Here is a 19,020-nt window from a genome sequence, read left to right as displayed (position 1 = left end):
TTGGTGCGATTATTCACAAATGGAAGAAACACAAATAACTGTCAATCTCCCTCAATCTGGGGCTCCATGCAAGATCTCACCTTGTGGAATTTCAATGCTCATGAGAACAGTGAGGAATCAGCCCAGAACTACATGGGAGAAACTTGTCAATGAACTCAAGGCAGCTGGGACCATAGTCACCAAGAAAACAATTGGTAACACACTGCGCCGTGAAGGACTGAAAACCTGCAGTGACCTGCTCAGGAAAGCACATGTACAGGCCCATCTGAAGTTTGCTAATGAAAATCTGAATGATTCAGAGGAGAACTGGGTGAAAGTGTTTAGGTGAGATGAGACCAAAATCAAGCTCTTTGACATCAACTCATCTCGCCGCGTTTGGAGGAGGAGGAATGCTGCCTATGACCCCAAGAACACCATTCCCACCATCAAACATGGAGGTAGAAACATTATGCTTTGGGGGTGTTTTTATGCTAAGGGGACAGGACAACTTCACTGCATCAAAGGGACGATGGGCAGGGCCACGTACTGTCAAATCTTGGGTGAGAACCTCCTTCCCTCAGCTAGGGCATTGAAAATGGGTCGTGGATGGGTATTCCAGCATGACAATGACCCAAAACACACGGCCAAGGCAAAAAAGGAGTGGCTCAAGAAAAAGCACATTAAATGAGCTAGGCCAGTCTCCAGACCTTATGCCGCGTACACACGAGTGGACTTTTCGACGGACTAGGTCCGACAGGCTTTCCACCGGACTTCGCAGCGTAGGTCCGCCGGACTTTCAAACGAACGGACTTGGACACACATGATCACACCAAAGTCCGACGGATTTGTACGTGATGACGTACGACCGGACATAAATAAGGAAGTTGATAGCCAGTAGCCAATAGCTGCCCTAGCGTCAGTTTTAGTCCGTCGAACTAGCATGCAGACAAGCGGATTTTTCGACCGGACTCGAGTCCGTCAGAAAGATTTGAAACATGTTTTATTTCTAGGTCTGTCGGACTTTTGGGGAAAAAAAGTCCGCTGGAGCCCACACACGATCGAATTGTCTGACGGAGTCCGGTCCCCTGGACCAAGTCTGCCGGAAAGTCCGCTCGTGTGTACGCAGCATTAATCCCATAGAAAATATGTGAAGGGAGCTGAAGGTTCGAGTTACCAAACGTCAGCCTCGAAACCTTAATGACTTGGAGAGGATCAGCAAAGAAGAGCTGGACAAAACTCCTCCTGAGTGGCCAACTGCAAGAAACGTCTGTGATTGCCAACAAGGGTTTTGCCACCAAGTACTAAGTCATGCTTTGTGAGGGAGTCAAATACTTATTTCACTCATTAGAATGCAAATCAATTTATAACTTTTTTTATATGCATTTTTCTGGATATTTTTGTTGTTGTTCTGTCTCTCACTGTTAAAATAAGCCTACCATTAAAATTATAGACTGATCAGTTCTTTGTCAGCGGGCAAAGGTACAAAATCAGCAGGAGATCAAATACTTTTTTCCCTCACTGTACATATGAGGGGTGCAGAGTGTATAGTGGGGGGTAGTATGACACAAGAGGGGTGCGGAGTGTATAGTGGGGGGTAGTATGTACATGAGAGGGGTGCGGAGTGTATAGTGGGGGGTAGTATGTACATAAGAGGGGTACACATGGTAGAAAAGTGGTATATGGGGTGAATGAGCCCTAATTTATTTCCCCATCACTGCAGAGGTCACCTTGCAGTGGCATGCATAGAGAAACTGAAGTTAGCAACACAGCACCAGAACTGGCCTCCCAGCCTGCTGCAAACACTGCACTCACCACCCCCTCCCCCATCTCAAGTACCTGCACACAAGTTACATGAGTCTGTCAGATCACCTCCCTCCACACATCCGGTGTCCTTCTGTAGCAGAATGAATTCCTGCATGTGCATGCATGCCTCCTGGGTTCAGCAGCAGCCATCAGCTCCGCCTCCACTCCTATAATCTGTCTGCAGGCGACACTGCCTGGAGGAGACTGAGAGGGGGTGCTGGAGAATGCTGAGAGTGGCAGAGGGAACAGGAGGAGACTTCAGGTAGGCGTGGCGCTGATGATATAACAGCACTGCGGCTGCATACTAGTAGAGACCCTCGCTCATCCATCCGGCTCACTCAGTGGGGACACTGACAGGGGGATGTTCCCTCCAACATACACCTCAGGCAAACGAGGCGGCCGCAAGGCCCCTGGGAGTGCGAGGCCCAAGGCGACTGCAGAATTTGCCTAATTATAGAGCCGCCTCTGCCCCTATGGTCTCTTAATTCTTGTAGTAAAACAACATCATGTACTCTTTTTCTCTAGCATATTTCAGTAATTTCTTCTTCAATAAAAAGTCCTGACGCTGGTCAGTTTTACACTCCTGTATCATCTGTTGTCTCTTAATTCTTTATGAGAGCTTAATAGAAATTGGTCATCAGCAAGTTTTGCATCAGTGCGAAAAAGACAGCCCTAACAAACTACTTGCAATTTCTGATGAAAAAAGATTTTTTGTCAAACTGAAATTAATCAGATTGGGGTGCTGCTGCTAAAAGAAGAAAAAAAACAATTTCACTGTTTCCACAGCCAAAGTTGTGCTGCAAGTGTAAGCTGTGCCAGAGACTGTCTGTGAAAATCAGATTGTTCCATAACACCATATACAGCTTTAAGCATTCTCCAAGTGTGTTATTTAACCACTTTCCACCCACCATATAGCAAAATGACGGCCGCAAAGTTATCCTGACTGGACGTCATATTTCCAGCAGGATAAGCAGGACAGCGATCGTTGGTGTGGTGTGTCAGTCTGACAGTGACACACGGTAAAGAGCCTCTGACATAGGCTCTTTACCATGTGACCAGCTGTGTCCAATCACAGCAGATCAAAGCGTAAACAGGAAGAGCTGTCTATTGGCTTTTGCTCCACTCGCACTGACAGACGCAAGTGGAGGAGAGCCGATTGGCTGCTCTCCTGACAGGGGGGGTCTGCGCTGATTGATTATCAGCGCAGACCCCCCCGAGGATGCCCACCCATGCCCACCAAGGATGTCCACCCAGGACCACCAGGTATGCCCACCCATGACCACTAGGGTTGCAAATCAGTGGCCATTAGAGGTGCCAATTAGTGCCCATCAGTAATACCTGCTAGTGCTTCCTCACTAGTGCTGCCTATCAGAGCCATCTATCAGTGCCCATCAGTGCCACCTATTAGTGCCCATCAATGCCACCTATCAGTGCCGCATATCAGTTCCCATCAGTGCTGACTATAAGTGCCCATCAGCGCCACCTATAAGTGCCCATCAGTGCGGCCTTCCATTGCCCATCTGTGTCGCCTATCAATGGCCATCAGTGCGGCCTTTCATTGCCCATCCATGTCGCCTATCAGTGCCCATCAGTGCCACCTATGAGTGCCCATCAGTGCCCCCTATTAATACCCATCAGTACTGCATATCAGTGCCACCTATCAGTGCCCATCAGTGCCGTCTATCGGTGCCCATCAGTGCTGCATATTAGTGCCTCATGATCAGTGACCATCAGTGCCACCTCATCAGTGCCACCTCATTAGTGCCATCTCATCTGTGCCCATTAGTGCCGCCTTATCAATGCCCATCAGTGCAGCCTCATCAGTGCCCATCAGTGAAGGAGAAAACTTACTTATTTATAAAATTTTATAACAGAAAAATAAAAACTTTTTTTTCAAAATTTTAGGTCTTTTTTTATTTGTTTGGCAAAAAAAATTAAAACCCCAGTGTTGACCAATTACTACCAAAAGAAAGCTCTATATCTGGGAACAAAATGATAAAAACATTGTTTGAGTACAACGTTGCATGACCGCGCAATTGTCATGTGACAGTGCTGAAAGCTGAAAATTGGCCTGGGCAGGAAGGGGGGAAAGTGCCCAGTATTGAAGTGGTTAAAGGATTTGTGGTCTATTTTCTATATTGCCTTTGAAGTCACATGAAAAGGCCCTCTGTCTACTATACAGTATTTATTTTTAGTTTTTGTTTTATTGTTGCATGTCCACCATGGTAGTGCCCAGCTTCTTGTGTTTTTTTTTACAAGTAATTTTGTTTTAAACCCTAATGAACAGAATGGACTTTCTGATTTTTGCACAATTGCATTGTTACCTAGATATCATTAGCAGCTCACTGATTGACTTTACAGGTTGTCTAGAAAGTTATCTGCATCAAACTGACACTAATCATCTTGTCCCAATATTTCAGAACTTATAGGCTCTCTGTCTGCACTACTGAACTTTTTTTGACTCTGGTTTTGCTATTTTAATTGTGCCGTCAGTATTCCACATTAAAAATCCGATTAAATATTGGTCTGTTTTCTGTAGTAACTTAAATCACCAACAGACGTGCTTATTTTTGCCTTTCACTCTTGACAGGTGCCAGTAGAATTCAGCAGATTTTAGCTGAAAAGGCAATTCAAGCAAATCCAAGTAAGTAGTACAGAGCATGTGAGTGTAAAATGTTTACGTAGTATTATATAACATCTGGAGGCAGGAAAGCAAATACTGTAAAATGTTATTATGGTACTCAGCTTGTTTTTATTTTTTCCTTTCCAATAAATCTATTCTGAAGTTATTGAGGGTCTTTGTGATAGAAAGGCTGCCAGATTTGTGCAACACAAATTAAATATATATTTATCTAATAAGCTGAGTACATTAGAACTTGAAAAGAAAGTTATGGTTTGCATTAAATATAGAATTTCCGAACCACAAAGAAGAATGGGAGCCTCAAATTTTGAGGCTCTAGCATTCCCTGCTCTGTCTTCTGTGACCTTGACAAATGAGGCAAAATGGGTCATTCTGTTTTAAAATGCCAAGTGGTTATGTGGATTAAAATGCCATCTTCTCTAAACTGTTATATTAATTAATTTTTAAAGTAGAAGTTGGAGCTTGTGCAGGGAAAAGAAGCAGGTTTACTTCAAATCCAGCCTCCACAACATTTTATACTTTCTGGAAGCAAGGTGAAGAAGGCCTGTGTAAGCTCCAAGTTGATCTCAGTCAGAGCTTACACAGGACTGAGAACATTATACCTACCCCCATGTGAATGCACTGAGCCAATCACCAAGCACAAGTGCTGTCGCATGAAAAGAAGGGGAGTGACCTTCATCTACTGAATGAGTAAATATATATCCCCCCGCTACTATATTCTACCCAAAACTTATCACAGAAATAATAAAAATATATAATATATTATAATTGAAAGCAGCTACCAGCTAACAGAGCTAGGACGCATAGTATCCTTTGAGAAAGCCAATTGGGCGCTACGTGTCAGGTGGGCAGTGACAGCATCACACTGGGCGGGGCTTGGACGCTATTCTTTCAAAGAAAGAAAATAAAGCTGCTAGAATGGCCCAGCCAATCACCTGACTTGAATCCAATAGAAAATCTATGGAAAGAACTAAAGATCAGAGTTCATAGAAGAGGCCCACGGAACCTTTAAGAATTGAAGACTGTTTGTGTGGAAGAATGGGTCAAAGTCACACCTAAGCAATGCATGCGACTAGTTTCTCCAGACAGGAGGCGACTTGAATCTGTCATTACCAACAAAGGATTTTGTACAAAGTATTAAATAAATTTCAGTCAGGCCTCTTACACATGATACTTCTGTTTGAGCACGTACTTTTTCAGATTTTTTTTTTTTGCATGTATTTGCGCGTATTTAAGTGCCTTTTCACATATATGTGTTTGCGCAACTTCGCATGCACGCGTGCAATTTCGCACACAAAACTTATTCTCATGTTCTCGTTCTGCACAATATATAAATGAGCATTTGCGCACATTTGTGGGCATTTGTGGGCATTTGCGTGTATTTGTGTGCATTTGTGCAAATTTGTGTAAATTACTGACCAAAAAAGCAGATTTTTCTATTTGTTTATTTATTCTTTACTGAAGAATGCACGGCACTTGTTTATGCGTCTGTGTACATAGGCACATTACAATTATTGGCCTGTAGTTTAGCTCAGTAAAAAAAAGGCTGTGCTGAGCTTTTTTAAGCTGCAGTGTGCAAGAGGCCTTAGCGTGTTCAGTACTTTTTTCCTGTGTAATTCCCTTTTATCATGGGTTGTTACCGACATGTGGTGAAAATTTCATGTCAATAGCACCTTTAGAAATATATATACCTAGAAAAATGGTGACGTGTTCAATACTTATTTTAGTAAGGTGTTCAATAATTTTCTTACCTGCAATATATATATATATATATATATATATATATATATATATATATATATATATATATTTATATACACAGTATCTCACAAAAGTGAGTACACCCCTCACAGTTATTGTAAATATTTTATTATATCTTTTCATGTGACAACACTGAAGAAATTACACTTTGCTACAATGGAAAGTAATGAGTGTACAGCTTGTATAACTCACTTTGTTGCCAGCGGTTTAGACATTAATGGCTGTGTGTTGAGTTATTTTGAGGGGACAGCAAATTTACACTGTTACACAAGCTGTACACTCACTACTTTACATTGTAGCAAAGTGTCATTTCTTCAGTGTTGTCACATGAAAAGATATAATAAAATATTTACAAAAATGTGAGGGGTGTACTCACTTTTGAGAGATACATACAGTATAGAGAGAGAGAGAGAGAGAGAGAGAGAGAGAGAGAGAGAGAGAGAGACACTCACTGGCCACTTTATTAGGTACACCTGTTTAATTGCTTGGTAACACAAATTGCTAATCAGTCAATCACAAGGCAGCAACTCAATGCATTAGGCATCTAGACATGGTGAAGGTGAATTACTGAAGTTCAAATTGAGCATCAGAATGGGGAAGAAAGAGGATTTAAGTAGGGATGAGCACACGGTTTGAGTCGAACGTAAGTTCGATTTGAACATCGGGTGTTCGTTTGTTCGCAAACGAATCAAACATATGGGGCATTCGCGGAAAATTCAAGCGCTGCGGAACGCCCCATAATGCACTGCGAGATCACAGTGCATTGACATCTGATGATTGGCCAAAGCATGCACCTAACCTGCATGCTTTGGCCAATCACAGCACGCTCTGCTGCGAGAGCCATAATTGGGCAAAGGCAGGATGCAGGTAAGAAAAGTAATGAGTGTACAGCTTGTATAACAATATAAATTTGTTGTCCCCTAAAAATAACTCAACACACAGCCATTAATGTCTAAACTGCTGGCAACAAAAGTGAGTACACCCCTAAGTCAAAATGTCCAAATTGGGCCCAATTAGCCATTTTCGCTCCCCAGTGTCATGTGATTCGTTAGTGTTACAAGGTCTCAGGTGTGAATGGGGAGCAGGTGTGTTAAATTTGGTGTTATCGCTCTCACTCTCTCATACTGGTCAGTTTACGTTCAACATGGCACCTCATGCAGCCCCAAACCATGACACTCCCACCACCATGGGAAACAAAAGTGAGGACACCGCTAAGTCAAAATGTCCAAATTGGGCCCAGTTAGCCATTTTCCCTCCCCAGTGTCATGTGACTCATTAGTGTTACAAGGTCACAGGTGTGAATGGGGAGCAGGTGTGTTAAATTTGGTGTTATCACTCTCACTCTCTCATACTTGTCACTTTACATTCAACATGGCCCCTCATGGCAAAGAACTCTCTGAGGATCTGAAAAAAAGAATTGTTGCTTTACATAAAGATGGCTTAGGATATAAGAAGATTGCCAAGACCCTAAAACTGAGCTGCAGCACGGTGGCCAAGACCAGCGTCATATCCAGAGGTTGTCTTTGGGAAATAGACGTATGAGTGCTGCCAGCATTGCTCCAGAAGTTGAAGGGGTGGGGGGGGTCAGCCTTCAGTGCTCAGACCATACGCTGCACACTGCATCAAATTGGTCTGCATGGCTGTCGTCCCAGAAGGAAGCCTCTTCTAAAGATGATGCACAAGAAAGCCCTCAAACAGTTTGCTGAAGACAAGCAGACTAAGGACATTGATTACTGGAACCATGTCCTGTGGTCTGATGAGACCAAGATAAACTTATTTGGTTCAGATGGTGTCAAGCATGTGTGGCGGCAACCAGGTGAGGAGTACAAAGACAAGTGTGTCTTGTCTAAAAGTCAAGCATGGTGGTGGGAATGTCATGGTTTGGGGCTGCATGAGTGCTGCCGACACTGGGGAGCTACAGTTCATTAAGGGAACGATGAATGCCAACATGTACTGTGACATATTGAAGCTGAACATGATTCCCCTTCTTCGGAGACTGGGCCACAGGGCAGTATTCCAACATGATAACAACCCCAAATACACCTCCAAGATGACCACTGCCTTGCTAAAGAAGCTGAGGGTAATGGTGATGGACTGGCCAAGCAAAGTGATGGACTGGCCAAGCATGTCTCCAAACCTAAACCCTATTGAGCATTTGTGGGGAATCTTCAAACGGAAGGTGGAGGAGTGCAAGGTCTCTAACATCCACCAGCTCCGTGATGTCATCATGAAGGAGTGGAACAGTACTCCAGTGGCAACCTGTGAAGCACTGGTGAACCCCATGCCCAAGAGGGTTAAGGCAGTGCTGGAAAATAATGGTGGCCACGCAAAATATTGACAATTTGGGCCCAATTTGTACATTTTCACTTAGGGGTGTACTCACTTTTGTTGCCAGCGGTTTAGACATTAATGGCTGTGTGTTGAGTTATTTTGAGAGGACAGCAAATTTACACTGTTTTTACAAGCTGTACACTCACTACTCTACATTGTAGCCAAGTAACATTTCTTCAGTGTTGTCACATGAAAAGATATAATAAAATATTTACAAAAATGTGAGGGGTGTACTCACTTTTGTGGGATACTGTATATCTATATATATATATATATATATATATAGTTTATATCATATTAATATACGATTTTAGTGGTATTATAAGCATATCAGTGCAACCAATATCTTACCTACATTGTATGCCTAGATGCTAGAGAGAGCAGCTTGTTCAAATAGTTACACGTTACATAGTTTGTTAGGTTGAAAAAAGACACAAGTGTATCTAATTCAACCAATAGGAAAAATAAATAACGAGTAGAATAGAATAGGATTGAATAGAATATATTCATATCCAGAATCCTGTGCCCACAGAAGAAGTAACCCCATAAAGCATGATCCAATTTTCTCCAGAGGGAAAAAAAAATTCCTTCCTGATCCTTTAAAATCTGATATTCCCCAGACCAACCGTCTTTTGGTGGTTTTACCTATAAATGTTCATTTCCAGTCATATTTTGTGCCTTTATGAATGCATCCAGCTTTTTTTTAAACAATTTACTGAACCAGTCAAAACAAGTTATTGAGGAAGTCTATTCTACATTTTCACAGCTCTTACTGTAAGAAGCCTTTCCATATGTAGAGGTTAGATTTTCCTCCAGTTGTAAAGAGTACCCCCTTGCCCTTTTGCAATGATCTTAAAGTGAAGTCCAGTATATGAACCACATATGTATTTATACAAGGTGACCATATTCCCTCCTAATTGCCTCTTCTCGAAAGAGAATAAAATCAGTTATATGTATGTGTTGTGTATGTGTTCACAGCCGAGGTCCTTAATGCCTTTTATCATATCAAATAGAACATGAGGTCACCCAAAATGACTGTGTTTCTTCTTCACAGGAATACTATGGGAAGGTGAATGTTTTCCCATAATGATCCTTGCCTGTTCAGCCACACAACTACTCATCATTCACACATATGTCCTCCCCCCAGTTTGAGAAACACTAAAGGCAGCTCAGAGCACTGTAACTCAATGAGAGGACAACAATGTTATCAATTGAGTTGCAGTTCAGTGAGTAAAACAAGTATTTGATCACCAAGCAAACCATGACTTGGTACTTGGTGAAGAAAACCTTGTTGGCAAGAACAGAGGAAACACATTTCTTGTAGTTATTGACCAGGTTTGCACACATCTCAGGAGGGATTTTGGTCCACTCTTCTTTACAGATCTTCTCTAATTAAGATTTCTTGGCTGTTGCTTGGCAACTCGAAGTTTCAGCTCCCTCCATACATTTTTGTATAGGATTAAGGTCTGGAGACTGACTAGGCCACTCCATGACCTTAATGTGCTTCTTCTTGAGCCACTCCTTTGTTGCCTTGGTGGTATGTTTTGGGTCATTGTCATGCTGAAAGACCCATCCATGACCCATCTTCAGTGTTTTGGCTGACCCAAAACATACCGCCACCATGGCAAAAAAGGAGTGGCTCAAGAAGAATCACATTAGGGTTATGGAGTGGTCTAGCCAGTCTCCAGACCTTAATCCTATAGAAAATGTATGGAGGGAGCTGAAACTTCAAGTAGCCAAGAGACAGCCAAGAAACCTTAAAGCGATTGTAAAGGCTCATGTTTTTTCACCTTATGGCATCCTATGTAAGTATGACATGTTTGTTATTTTTTTTTTTAAACAAAGCTTTAGTATCACTTAAAGGATTTAGAGAAGATATGTAAAGAAGAGTGGATCAAAATCCATCCTGAGATGTGTGCAAATCCTGTCACCAGCTACAAGAAGCGTCTTACCTCTGTGCTTGTCAACAAGGGTTTCTCCACCAAGTACTTGGGGATCAAATATTTATTTTACTCACTGAACTGCAACTTCATTTATAGCATTTGTTTTATGTGTTTTTCCTGGATTTTTGGTTGATATTCTGTCTCTATCATTTTAAAATACACCTATGAAAATGATAGACCCTTCATTTCTTTGTAAGTGGGCAAACTTACAAAATCGGCAGGGGGTCGAATAATTATTTTCCCCACTGTAATTTTCAATCATCATTTTTCAATCTTGCTATTTCAACTTGAAAACCCTTCACTCTAAAAAAAAAATATTAAATGTGATTCAATGTTTTTACAGTTCTAAAATAACAGCTATAATAAAATAAGAAATGTAACTGTTTATATATTTATATATTTGCTATCATCTATATTACCAAGGTGTGCAAAGACGTGACTGGCAAAGTCCTAGCCGAGGAAATGTTCCAGTTGTGCAACGCAGACCAGTAGGTATGATAACTTTAGCAGCTACAAACAATATGAAAATGTAATCATTATATTTGCATGTGCTAAATGATAACACTTTTGCAACCTTAGCTCAAGAAAGAAGCAATGTAGCTCCAAATACTGGACACAGCTGGTCCTCAGACACACGTGATACTCAAGGTAACTGATTTATAACTATTATTGATAATAAATATTAATATTTATAATATTAATAATTACTGTTTCTACTCTAATGTTTATGATAATAATTACTATGTCTAACTAAAGACAGGCAATTAGGACATGTTTGTGAAAAAAATAATGTTTCAAATCAGCAACTATTGACAGCTATTGATGCTTATTGATGCATATTTTTCCATTGTGAGATTTAGCCTTATTATCAGCCCATCTATTTTTCTCTGCAGCTGCCCTCTTAAGGCATAGCAACCAAGCAGACTTTTTTCATGTTTGCAACACATGTCTGAAGGCTAAATTCTGGTTGGTTGTAATTAGCAATTTACTGTAGTTTTCAGAAATTAGCTCATTGCTTTTTTTTTGCATGCTGGAACAGTGAACTACAGTCTATTTTCCTCTCATTACTTCTCTTAATACATCAACTGTCACAAGCTACTAGTATTATGACACCATAATGGCTTATTTGTATTCTTGTGAATGATCTGTTTTAGGTTCACAGCGACGAGACTGGCAAACTCCAAGTCGAGTACAAGTCCCAACTGTTCAGCGTAGGCCAACAGGTATGGTAATAAAAAGTAAAGTTGTGAGTTATTCTGTTATAAAGTATATGATTAGCTGACCATGGTATGTATTTTCTATAGGTCCTGATACTGGTTATAATGCTCCCCCTGCTGTGCCTAACTGGTCTGCAGAAACATATGATGCTGATGGTAAAGGCTGATTTTATTTTAACATACTTATTGGCTAAATGAAACAGGTATTCTCAGCCTGTGACATTTACATCAGATAGAAATACTGAGATTGCAGCAAGAGATATGAGATATGAGACACCGTGGTGGTTGAGACAGAGTGGGGAATGCTGGTAGTAATTTCATATGACTGGTGTCTCAGTGCAAGATAATGATTCAACACATCAACAGGGATTTAAGAAGAGGTCAGAAGGTGCCCATAGACATAGTTTCCCTACCTAACTGTAATCAACCAGACTGGGTTGCAATCATGTTATGTATGTTGCTATCTTTAGTAGTTAAGGTCTAGTTAAAGCTGAAGCTGCAAATTACTGTAGTAGTCCTGGCTACTAAAGTGATAGCAGCAGTCCTGTAGGACCAGTGCCAAGCCGCTGCAATTATCTATAGTAACCACCGGGGATTGCTTGCTCAGCACCGCCACCATTCAGAGGAAACCTTGTGGTTTTTTTTTTCAATGAATACAAGGCATTCTCTGATTGGGCGATATGGAGATTGTGGTGTCACCACCCCACCTCTCCACCTCATCACATCTTCCTTCCACCTTCTATTTCTTCTTCTCCCATGTGTAGTGTCCACCATCCACTCTGCCTTCAAAACTGTTTAGGAGGTTGGCCACACTCACTGTGCCCTTAGATGTTGCCTGTAAGTGCACTTTGGGTGAATAAAAAATAGAAAGTGATGTAATTTTCTGAACTGTGTCGAGGTGCTTCCCTAGTGAAAGCTAGCAGGTTGCATCCCAAGCATGGCGTTAGCACTATCGACTAACAACTGCTGTGCTACAGATGCTCCGAGGTAAATGGAACCCCCTAAATCCCTACAGTATCTAAGCCCCAGCTTTATCCTTGACAGGCCACACCTCTGGGTGGGAACTGAATTTATTATAATACCATTTAAAGTGGTTCTGATGGCAGAACGTTTTTTTATCTTAATTTCATTCTATGCATTAGGATAAAAAACCTTCTGTGTGCAGCAACCCCCCTCAGCTCCCCTAATACTTACCTGAGCCCCATCTAGATCCAGTGATGTTGCACAAGAGACTTGGCTGTCCAGGACCCTACCTCTTTATTGGCTGAGGCACACAGCGGGTGCAATTGGCTCCCGCTGCTTTCAATCAAAGTCCTTGAGCCATTGAGGAACGAGAGGGGGCTGGACCAAGCCACAGCTCCGTGTCTGAATGGACACACGCTCGGCTCGGGTGCCTCCATTGATGTTTTTAAACAATAAAAAAACAAGACTTTAGTACAACTTTAATTTACACATATATATATACATATAGTATATTAACAGCAAGCTTGGTTTACTGAAGAAGTGAAGACTTTTTACTTAGCAAAGTAAATTTTTGCGTTTAAAGTATATATTTACTTTCTATACCAATGCTTAGTCTCAAAAGTCAAAGAGTGGGGAACAACATAGGGTGAAAGTGCATTAGAATGTGAACTGAATATTTTAGCTGAGTTGGAACACACAAAAATAATTAAAATTTTGTAGACTTTTTTAAAAAAGATATCGCTTTCATGATATTTCTTCTAAATCTAGCTAAATAACACCTGAAACATTAATTTGTTTGAATGGACTAGCCCTTAATATATGTTGTCATGTCTATGTTTCAGTTTCACAGAGGCGAGAAAATCCAAATTACCGATTAAATGTTCCCCCAGTACAGCGCAGACCAGCAGGTATGAATGATAACTGTTGAAATATTTTTCTTATTATTAAGATGAGCATACCATTAGAACTGCACTTTTCTGGTATTTTATTTAATGTGTCCACACAAAAGTTCACCAGGTTCATACCCACCATTCCTCTAGTGTTTTTTTTATGGCTTTTTTCCCCTTTTTTTCACACTTTTTATACTAATTAATGATAAGCCTCTCAGCTCACCAGGTATAAGGGCTGATAATCCCATGACTAGAAAGTCACATGTGCAGATCCTCTACCATGCAGAAATCAATCTATATGCTCTCCATGGATGGGTTGACACTTCACTGCCCAAAAAACAGGGGGCCCCCTTTCAACGTATTGTCATTAAGCAAAAGTTTCAATCAATTTATGGAGGTAATTGGACTGGCCCAATTCACTTAACTACGTAATGTTGAACATCGGTACTGCCAGCCGAATGTGGCATGGCATTCATTATTTCTGCAGTTGCAATGCTTTTCTTGTATACAGCCCTAAGTAGTTGCATCTCCTTGTTCAAGTTGGTGATTGGGGGCAGTATAACCGAAGTTCAACCACCTGCTTTTACAGCCCCCTGGCCACCAATGTGAACAAGGCCTTACTGATATATAAACATTTTTTGCAAAGAAATAAACAGCAAAATCCTTATATAAATCTGTAACCACCAAATTCTTCTTGTGAAGGACATGCAGGCTGATGCCAGCATGGTGGAGGCTGGCATACTTGGGTTCTTATACCCATGTGGATACAAACTTGTATGCACAGCATAATGAGCTTGGAATTTACTATAAATGGGGCTGGAACATTTTTAAATTCTAATAAAATGTTTGTCAATATCCATTAGTCACGATCAACCCAAGCCACCACAGCAATCAATTTGCTCATCTCTGCTGGTAGCTATATAACTAGCAAGTCTAAATATTGATTTCAGCTCATATCTTTAGTTCCAGAAAGCAGCAATGTAGCTCCTCCTGCCGCTCCATTCTGGCCCGTAGAAACCCGTGATACTCAAGGTAAAGACTATATATGTTCCTATAATTGTGCTGTTACTAGCATTTTTACCATAAGTAGTACTAACATCTTCAATAATATACACTATGGTAAATGCAAACTTTGGATTGTAAAACATTTTTTTTCTGCCAGTAAATACCTTTTTTCTGCCAGTAAATACAGCCCACTTCCTTTTTCTTGTCTGGTCATTAGCCTAGGCTAATGACATCGTGCACAGCTCTCTCTCTTATGTGTGAGTTCATACACAGGGAAATCTAAACTAGCAGAGCAGGGCAGATAAACAGGCACCTTGACCAGGTATTACACACTCTATAACAAGCATGAGACTGCAGGCTTAGCTAGTTTACAACAGGTTTGGTCTCCACCCAGTCTGGCCACTATCAATCACCTTGCAGGTGGACAGACAGACAAGGAGAATGCCACAGCCAAAACCAGGATGCTGGAACCAGCCGCTATGACTGAGCAGGAGCGCACATGCTCCTTACAGGCTGTTTTTTGAAGTGCCACATGTGAAAACATGTAACATGTAAAAACAGTAATGAAACTATTACACATACAAAAACATATACTGTATTTTTTGGAGTATAACATGCACCTTTTCAACGCTGAAAATCGGATGGAAATAGTGCATGCGTGTTATACGCCCATACTGCAAATTGGGCTGCCTAGGAGGGAACAGGGAGGGGGGCGGGATGAGCGCCATCAGATTACATACAGCGAGAATCTCCCGTTTACTCAGAGGCCTCTGTAATAGGAAGTCCCATCTCCTGGGCCGGCATTGGACCAGTGTTCTGTCTATCATAGAAGCCGGTCCAGGAGGCAGGACTTTGTATTAAAGAGGCCGCCGAGTAAACAGGAGATTCTTGCTGTATGTAATCTGACGGCGCTCATCACGCCCCCCTCCTTGTCCCCTCCGAGGCAGCAGTAATCTGAGGTGAGGCTGCACACGGGCATTGATCAGGCTGCATTCATGGCAATGGTGAGGCATATGGGCATTGATCAGGCTGCAGATGGGCATTGATCAACCTGCATTGATGGGCAATTGTGAGGCTGTAGACAGGCATTGATCAGGCTGCATTGATGGGCAATTGTGAGGCTGTAGATGGGCATTGATCAAGCTGCATTGATGGGCAATTGTGAGGCTACAGATGGCATTTATCAACCTGCAGATGGGCAATGGTGAGGCTGCAGATGGGCAATAGTTAGGCTGCATTGATGGGCACTGACCCTTATTTTGCTTCAAAGTTCTTTGTTTAAAATGTAAGTTTTTTTCCTGAAACTTCCCTCCTAAAATGAGGCGTATAACGCCTGTGCGCGTGTTATATGCCGATAAATACGCTACATCCAATGTACAAATATACATAAAACTTAAAGCGGAGTTCCACCCAAAAGTGGAACTTCCGCTTTAAGGCATCCTCTGCTTTAAACATACTGTAGACTAGACACATTTAGGACTCACAGATGTACATAAAAGCTAACCCATTAGGTATACCCACACATTTTAGAAATGCGAGCACACATAAGCAAGCATTATAAGTTAAGAAGAATTTTATTTGCTTTTGCAAGCAATGCACAGTTATTTTATGAATATATTATTTATTGGTTTAACACATGTTTGTCTTTTATATGTTTTCAGCAATAATGTTTAAGATTATGATGTTCTCTTACACCGCATTCACATGGGCAATGGCATACCAGCAATTATGTGCATTTATAGGATATTTATAAATGCTATTAATGCATGTACTGATTTTAAATGGTATAATTAACACTGTAGGCTTACTTGCATTCAAGTGAATTCATTTTAATTAAATACAAAATAAAAAAAATAATCTGTGCCCAGCGGCATTTTAATGCCTAATAACATATATTTCCCAGATCGATTTCTTCTGTCTTTAAATAAAATAAATGCAAAAGGCCTGTGTAAATGAAGCCTTATTAATGAAGATTTTACTAATAAAGAATTTGGTAGGCTGTAAATATAAAAAAGAAGTATAGTTTAAATCTATAATTGTCAACATTTTACTACATCTTTTTTAATGTGACCTTATAAGTAATGTTTTCCAATGTAGATTAGACCCCTTTCAGGCGCTTTTCAGGCGCTTTCACGCTAAAGAAAGCACCTGAAAAGCTCACGAAAACCTATTTCCATTAAAATAATGAATGCTTTCATACTGGGGCAGAGCGCTGAAAAAACTCCCCTCTCCATTGAAATGAATGGAAAACTCCTCAAAAGCGTCTGAAAAGCTCTTCAAAAGCGCCTGAAAAGCTCTTCAAAATCACTCAGTGTTTTACTGGCAGTTTAGAAGCGCCTCAGTGTGAAAGGGGCCTAAAGCCTTAAGATTTTTTACCTTCAAGTATTCTTTGCATGAAGGTAAAAAACCTTCTGTGTGCTACTCACCCCACAGCCCCCCTAATACTCACCTGGGCTCCCTCTTGATCCAGTGATGTCCAGGAAAGCCTCCGCTGTCCGAGGACTCCCTTTGCCTTGCCATTGGCTCCCACTGCTGTCAATCACAGCCAATGAGCCAATGGGTCAATGAAGGAAGAGCAGGGGACAGGTCCGAGACTCGGCTCAACAAGTTTTATAGATGCATAGAGCAGGACTCAGGAGCGAGCATGCACCAGTACCTCCATAGCAAGCAGCTTGCTATTGGGGGCATTGGTCAAGGGGGAGGAGCCAGGAGAGTCAACGGGGAACCTTTAATACCACTATAAAGGAACAAAATGATCCATCTTTTTTCCACTAGTTCTAAAGTAGAATTTTGAAGAATACAGTATAAAGCAGTTGTTAAAAAAATTAATATAAAAACCCCTAAAAATGTAAAATAAGATTTTAAGATTTGCGTTTACTACATTAAAGGAAAACTTTTAAAGGTGAAGTATCTAGTTTTTTCAGAAGTTTTTTTCAGAAAAATGCTAGCTATCTGGTTGTTATGCGGATACAGGAGCTTTAATACTTCAATTAATGCACATAATAATGAACATAAGGACTTTTACCTGGCTATTATTTGCTACATGTCTGTGAGCCTGTGACCCCCACGTACAGAAGTCTGACAAAGTCAGGCAAAACATGGTGGCTGCCAGTGCCACTCTTATTCTAGCATGTCATTATATTTTTCAAATGAAAAACTGTATTTTAAGAAAACAGAGTGTTGCCAAATGGTACAGTAATCAGTGTGGCAGACATAAACACCAATTGTAGCAGTGACTTTAGTATTGCAATATAATACAAGAGAATAATCGACTGCAGTTAGGTGACTAGACATCCAATGTTTTTTTAGAATTAGGAGGCTCTTGGGTTAATGTCTGAAAAAGCCACAAAGGATATTGTCCAGTTAAATGAAGATAGTCTCCAGGGATTGTACTAAAGCTTTTAAAAACAACTAATACTGTACATGTAGCTAAGGCTATATAACATACCATAAATTCTGAAGATGCTTAGCCAATAGTAACTCTTAGACACATTGGGGTAGATCATCAAGGTACTCATCAAGGTTTTACTTTTCTACCATATATACCCAGTGTCATACCCATTGATTGAGAGTCACCTGAGCTCAGAGATGGTTTCTACCAATATGGCAAAATGTGAAACTGCTTAGGCTTCATAAACTGTTACTATGTTAAAATAAAAAAGTACAACGTGACTGAGAAGGCAGTTTTAAAACTGTTACAACCAAAAACGTAAATGTATTTTATTGAGATTTTATGTGATAGGCCAACACAAAGTGGCACATAATTGTGATGTGGAAGGAAAATGATAAATGGTTTTTAAATTTCTTTACAAATAAATATCTGAAAAGTGTGGCGTGCATTTGTATTCAGCCCCCTTTATTCTGATACCCCTAACTAAAATCTAGTAGAACCAATTGCCTTCAGAAGTCACCTAATTAGTAAATAGGGTACACCTGTGTATAATTTAATCTCAGTATAAATACAGCTGTTCTGTGAAACGCTCAGAGGTTTGTTAGAAAACCTTAATGAACAAACAGCATCATGCAGGCCAAGGAACACACCAAACAGGTCAGGGAGAAGTTGTGGAGAAGTTTGAAGCAGGGTTAGGTTATGAAAAAATCTCCCACGCTTTGAACATCTCATGGAGCACTGTTTAATCCATCATCCAAAAATAGAAAGAGTATGGCACAACTGCAAACCTACCAAGACATGGCCGTCCACCTAAACTGACAGGCCGGGCTAGGAGAGCATTAATCAGAGAAGCAGCCAGAAGGCCCATGGTAACTCTGGAAGAGCTGCAGAGAACCACAGCTCAGGTGGGAGAATCTGTCCACAAGACATACACTCCACAAATCTGGCCTTTATGGAAGAGTGGCAAATAGAAAACCATTGTTGAAAGAAAGCCATAACAAGTTCCGTTTTCAGTTTGCGAGAAGCCATATGGGGGACACAGCAAACATGTGGAAGAAGATGCTCTGGTCAGATGAGACCAAAATTGAACTTTTTG

General features: G+C 40.9%; 1 protein-coding gene across 10 annotated transcripts in view; it reads left to right on the top strand.

Annotated features, from left to right (window-relative positions):
- VIT (vitrin) overlaps positions 1-19,020 on the top strand; it is a 232,706-nt gene that overhangs the window by 158,890 nt on the left and 54,796 nt on the right. For 9 of the 10 annotated variants that reach the window (XM_073627776.1, XM_073627772.1, XM_073627774.1 and 6 more), the window contains 7 exons: positions 4,373-4,426; positions 10,882-10,950; positions 11,038-11,106; positions 11,613-11,681; positions 11,763-11,831; positions 13,481-13,546; positions 14,492-14,560. In XM_073627776.1, coding sequence (XP_073483877.1) covers positions 4,373-4,426; positions 10,882-10,950; positions 11,038-11,106; positions 11,613-11,681; positions 11,763-11,831; positions 13,481-13,546; positions 14,492-14,560 — 465 coding nt within the window. The remainder of the gene's footprint in view (positions 1-4,372; positions 4,427-10,881; positions 10,951-11,037; positions 11,107-11,612; positions 11,682-11,762; positions 11,832-13,480; positions 13,547-14,491; positions 14,561-19,020) is intronic. The other variant, XM_073627773.1, reaches the window with a different exon arrangement.

This window comes from Aquarana catesbeiana, linkage group LG04, assembly GCF_042186555.1.
Source record: "Aquarana catesbeiana isolate 2022-GZ linkage group LG04, ASM4218655v1, whole genome shotgun sequence".
In the NCBI taxonomy this organism is placed as follows: Eukaryota; Metazoa; Chordata; class Amphibia; order Anura; family Ranidae; genus Aquarana; species Aquarana catesbeiana.
Note: the sequence above shows the minus strand (reverse complement) of the source record. Positions and strands in the feature narration are given on the sequence as shown.